At 53.3% G+C, this 4,570-nt stretch overlaps 1 protein-coding gene across 10 annotated transcripts; it reads right to left on the bottom strand.

Moving 5' to 3' along the window:
* Positions 1–11: 11 nt before the first annotated feature.
* On the bottom strand, positions 12–3,556 carry LOC115072129 (collagen alpha-1(XXIII) chain-like). 10 transcript variants are annotated; one of them, XM_029568795.1, is made up of 6 exons: positions 3,350–3,556; positions 2,431–2,493; positions 2,013–2,069; positions 536–601; positions 397–450; positions 12–149 (listed from the first exon to the last, which is right to left on the bottom strand). In XM_029568795.1, exons 1-6 carry the CDS (start codon positions 3,368–3,370, stop codon positions 90–92), a joined length of 321 nt encoding a protein of 106 aa, XP_029424655.1. In that variant the 5' UTR covers positions 3,371–3,556; the 3' UTR covers positions 12–89. The 10 variants fall into 10 exon arrangements, with proteins under 10 accessions (XP_029424655.1, XP_029424679.1, XP_029424456.1 ...); XM_029568819.1 differs by having other exon boundaries at positions 397–447; XM_029568769.1 differs by lacking the exon at positions 12–149 and adding an exon at positions 184–288.
* Positions 3,557–4,570: the final 1,014 nt, after the last annotated feature.

Below are 4,570 nucleotides of genomic sequence, written 5' to 3'. Positions count from 1 at the left end.
AGCAGTCTTGGGGAACGGGTCACATTTGAACTAGTCAGGTTGCTACATGCACGAATAGTATGATGATGGAAAACACACACAGGAGGGACTCAGTCGCTCAGAGCAAACCATGAGAAACTTACATCAAGTCCTGGCTCCCCAAGTCTGTCCTGTGGAGAGATACAGAAAGGGGCATGAGGGGATGTGGAGTGGGGGTTGGGAGTTTAACTGCTGGGGAGTTCAATCCTCTGACTGGTAACAGGCATGGGGGCCTTGCAGGATAATGTCACAGAGCCACAGTTCCTGGACCTGTGGGATGCAGGGACTCATCAGGGCACAGGGGATAAGCCTCAAAGGCTGAGTAGCATGACAGACATGTGGCCACAATGTGCTGGGGTATGCAGGGACGGGGATTACCTTCTCTCCCTTGGTTCCTGGCAGGCCAATAAGGCCCAGTGGACCAACTTGCCGCTGGATGGAAAAGAAGAGGGTCAGGGGGAATGGTGGGAATTGGATACAACACCTCTAAGGGACAAGCAAGGCTTATGACACTCACAGGCAGGCCGGGAGAGCCTCTCTCACCCGAGGCACGCTTGTTCTCTCCCTTTACTCCATCCAGGCCCTGGAAGTAATGGGGAAACCAGTCAGGGGAAAGCGGTCAGAGAAACAGAAGGACAGGGAAGTTTGGGTCTATGTGGGGGCTGTGGTGTGTTCTGTTCCTCAGGCCGGCCGGGAGAGCCTCTCTCACCCGAGGCACGCTTGTTCTCTCCCTTTACTCCATCCAGGCCCTGGAAGTAATGGGGAAACCAGTCAGGGGAAAGCGGTCAGAGAAACATAAGGACAGGGAAGTTTGGGTCTATGTGGGGACTGTGGTGTGTTCTGTTCCTCAGGTTTGCTGCTGACTTGTCCCTCTGTGTTCTCAGTGCCAAGTCTAGTGGCAGCCTTGAGTAGAATTTTTGGTGATGGGTAAAGGATGGATGACAAAGGGGAAGGTAGACAGAGGGACAGGCTCCAGGCTCTACGAAGCCTGGCCCCAGCTCACTCCCAGAGGGAATAATATGAATGAGCTGTGTGCGTACATTTCCCCTCTTCTCACATACAGGGCCCCCAGAGATCATGGGGGTGGGCTGTGGTCACTGTCACTCCATAGAATGGGGCAGGGATGAACAGCAAAGCACCCAGGTTCCTGAGGCTCAGTTTTCAACATGGCCCAGAGAGCAGCTGCCTCTTCTAACCATGGTTTGCTGAAGCTTTGGGATAATACAGGGCCAGAAGAAGTGCTTGGCCCCACCAGGTCAAGATTCCATGACTCAGAGTCCCCCTTGGGACCTGGGAATGAAGGATTAGATGCTCTGTGACAAGGCGGGTAAGGCCAGCTTGCCGTCTGCTCTATGTCTGCTTCCTGAGAGATAGGCACACAGTAGAACACACTTGAGGTTTTGATTTAAGAGTCAGGACATGATGAAATACACACCAAACCTGAGACTTCAAGTCCAGGCTGGGGATAGTCAAGTTGCAGATGTACGTGGGGAGAGGCAGACAGAGGACAGAAAGGGGGCAGAGAGGAAGGTAAGGAAATAGGCAAGGAGGGATGGGAGATGGGCTGGAGGAGGAGGGAGGCAGTTGGGTACCCAGGCAGAGGGAGAGTGAAAGGACAGTGTCCCAAGTCTGGAGGAGAGACTGCTCTGAGGACATGAGGAAAGCGATGGTCTGAACAGAAGCCTCACTCTGTACATTAGCAAAATTTTTGAGTGAGCAAAGGGTCTCCACACACTCTCCTTGGGCCCTTGGATCCCATGAACACCCTGGAGGAGGAAAGAGCAGATTACTTGGGCCAAAAAGCTGAACACAGACGTCAAGGCCCAGGCCCTCTGCATCAGGCTAGTTGCTGGCTCATGTGGCCCTGACTCCAACTCTGCCCTTTTGACTGGATATGCCCTGTTCCCCAGATGAAGAAGCCTGTTCTCCCCTGGGCTTCATGGGCCTGTACTCACCACCAGCATTCTAGCTGTTTTAAACCAAATTGTCCTTACCATAGGTCCCGGGGGGCCAGGAGGACCAGGAGGCCCTGGCTCCACTATGATCTGGGCCTAGGAAGGGTCAGAAATGTGTTAATCACTCCCTGTCCATCACCCCTCACTTGCCTACACTCTGGAGCGCCCCGCACTCTGGCAAGCACTCCTGGGTACCACACTTTGACTTCTTCCTGCTCCCAGAAGGGCTACCTTAGTGAGGGGCTGAGAAAGGCTACCCTACTGAGGGGCCCAGTGGTTGGTCTTTGGGGTCTCAGCTGGGCCTGAGGTGGGGGACATAATCCAAGACTCCTCACTTCCCCATCCCCCACTGTCCAGGGTTGGATCAGGTGAGACAAACTCTTTGTGCCAAGGCTCAGGGCCCCACACTGAGTTTGCGCTGGGTGTAGGGGAGCCCCAAGCCTCAGTACCCCCTTACCAGGCTTTCCTGTAGGTGATCAGATGCTGACTCTCTCTTCTCTCCCTTGGGACCATCAGCACCCTGCAAGACAGGGTGGCCTGTGAGCTCTTTTTGGCCATCCTAAAGTCACTTCCTAGGGTGCTCAGCTGCCTCCCTCCCTGGCCCTAACCACCCCAGGGATGAGTTGGCCCCTGAAACTTAAAAAAGTTTTTCCCAAATCAAACACCCTAGACAGGGAGGAGAGTGGGCATTTCCATAGCATATACAAATTGTCTTGTGGTGCAGGGGCGACCAGGGGCTGTGGAACAAAGACCTGGGTTCAAATCCCAGTGGCACCTCTGGCTGATCATCCTCAGGGGTGCACAATCGCTGTGACAGCGGTGTTCAGTTGTCACTCTCAACCCCATCCAAAAGCTCTCATGGGAGTGGGAAATGACCACTCCCATGTGAACAGCAAGGAAATTGAGACCTGGGGAGATCTGCTTGCTATGCAAGTCTCCAGGGCTGGGACCTGGGGCAGCTTGCCCTGGTGGAGTCTAGCCACCAAGCCAAAAGGCTTCAACAGGCCTGGGCCTTCCTACTTTATCTGCAGGGGACCTTATGGGGTGGGGCAAGGGCCTGCAAGGGGCCTTGTGGGGTGGGGCAATGGCCTGCAGGGGGCCTTGTAAGGTGGATGAAGGATTTTTTTGGGCGAAGGTTTTTTTTACAGCTAAAGAAGTGAAGGCTTGTAGGGCAGTCTTAGTGTGAGCTGACTGGCCCCAAGCTGAACTGGGTTGACATGCAGGGCCTACAGAGGAGTGTGTTCCATCCTCTCCAGCCTGCATCTCTGACTCCAGAGTGCCCAGTGGCTGTCCAGTGGTGGGCACACATTCACACAAGTACCTCCATTCCCCATGAGCAGTAAGTTCCTAGGGTAGAACCCAGCCCAGCCACCTACCAAGAGGCCTGATAGGCCCATCTCGCCTACTTCCCCTTTGGGCCTAACTGGCCCAGGCTCTCCTGGGTCTCCTTTTGGTCCTTTGAGACACTGAAAGTCACCAGAATAAGGAATGAGTGGAGATTTGTGGACGTTCTCCTCCCCCCTCACCCTGGTGGGTCTCTGACCTTAACAGGCCTGACCATACTTCCTCCCGCTGTCCCTCCGTCCCTCCATTCCTCCATCCCCTCCTCTCCCTCCCTCCTTCCATTTCCTTCCTTCTTCTCTGTCCCTCCCTTCCTTCCTCTTTTCCCTTTCTTCTTCCTCCTCCTACCTGCTCTCTCCCCTCCCTCAACCAAATACAGTAGGAGAACTACGGGGAGAAGAAGGGGACACTCGACCTCTGCTTCCTTGCATGCTTGAGGTATGTGCTGCTTAGGGTGGGGTGGGGGTATACGGGAAGTATGCAGGATTGGGGTGTCTCTTCTGGGGCACTCATGAGGCTAACTCTTTTTAATTTTTTTGTGTATGGTGCTAGAGATTAAAGCCATGGCCTCATGCATGATAGGTGAGCATTCTACCAGTGAGCTGCATCTCCAGCCCTCATGAGGCCAACTGTGCTCACATGTCAGAAGCTTTGAGTGACAGCATTCCTTCAGTCAAATAATTATGCCATGTGCAAGATGTTCCTCATACTAGGGACCCAGAAGAAAAGACACATCTACAGGTATTGAGGGACACCCCAGAAGATGCTCACTCATGTAGGAAGGCACATACACACACAGACACACACAGACACACACACACACACACACACACACACACACACACACACACACAAAACCATGACATCAAGCTAATAGCTAATATTTGTGGATTCTTGGCTTTCATACACCAGGCACTGCGTTCTATGGCTTGGAGCCATCAGAACAGCCTTGGACCATCCTCACCTGTGTTCCAGGAACCTGAGGATATCAGGAAGTGAGTACTACCCAAGGCCTAAAGGGCTGACAGGGTCAGCTCACCGACAGCCTGGCTTCAGATGTCATGCTTACCTACCCGATCTTAGCCCATCTACAACCCCCAGTGGTCTCTAATTCTGTACATATCCAGCCCAAGCTGCATACACACACACACACACACACACACACACACACACACACACACACACACAAATATCCATATAATATTGGCACAGAAATGAAAGGCTGAGAGACCTTTTCTCCATCGATTCCTGCGGCA

This window comes from Nannospalax galili, unplaced genomic scaffold (genome assembly GCF_000622305.1).
Source record: "Nannospalax galili isolate Female #2095 unplaced genomic scaffold, S.galili_v1.0 scaffold22970, whole genome shotgun sequence".
Lineage (NCBI taxonomy): Eukaryota > Metazoa > Chordata > Mammalia > Rodentia > Spalacidae > Nannospalax > Nannospalax galili.
This window is presented reverse-complemented; position numbering and strand designations above follow the sequence as displayed.

Coding starts and splice junctions, on each gene's coding strand:
- LOC115072129 (XM_029568581.1), bottom strand. CDS start 3,370: ATGGGCCTATCAGGCCTCTTG. Junction 2,494..3,349: donor TGGGCCTATCAGGCCTCTTG/GTAGGTGGCTGG, acceptor CCTGTCTTGCAG/GGTGCTGATGGTCCCAAGGG. Junction 602..2,012: donor CTGGCCCCCCGGGACCTATG/GTAAGGACAATT, acceptor CATTACTTCCAG/GGCCTGGATGGAGTAAAGGG.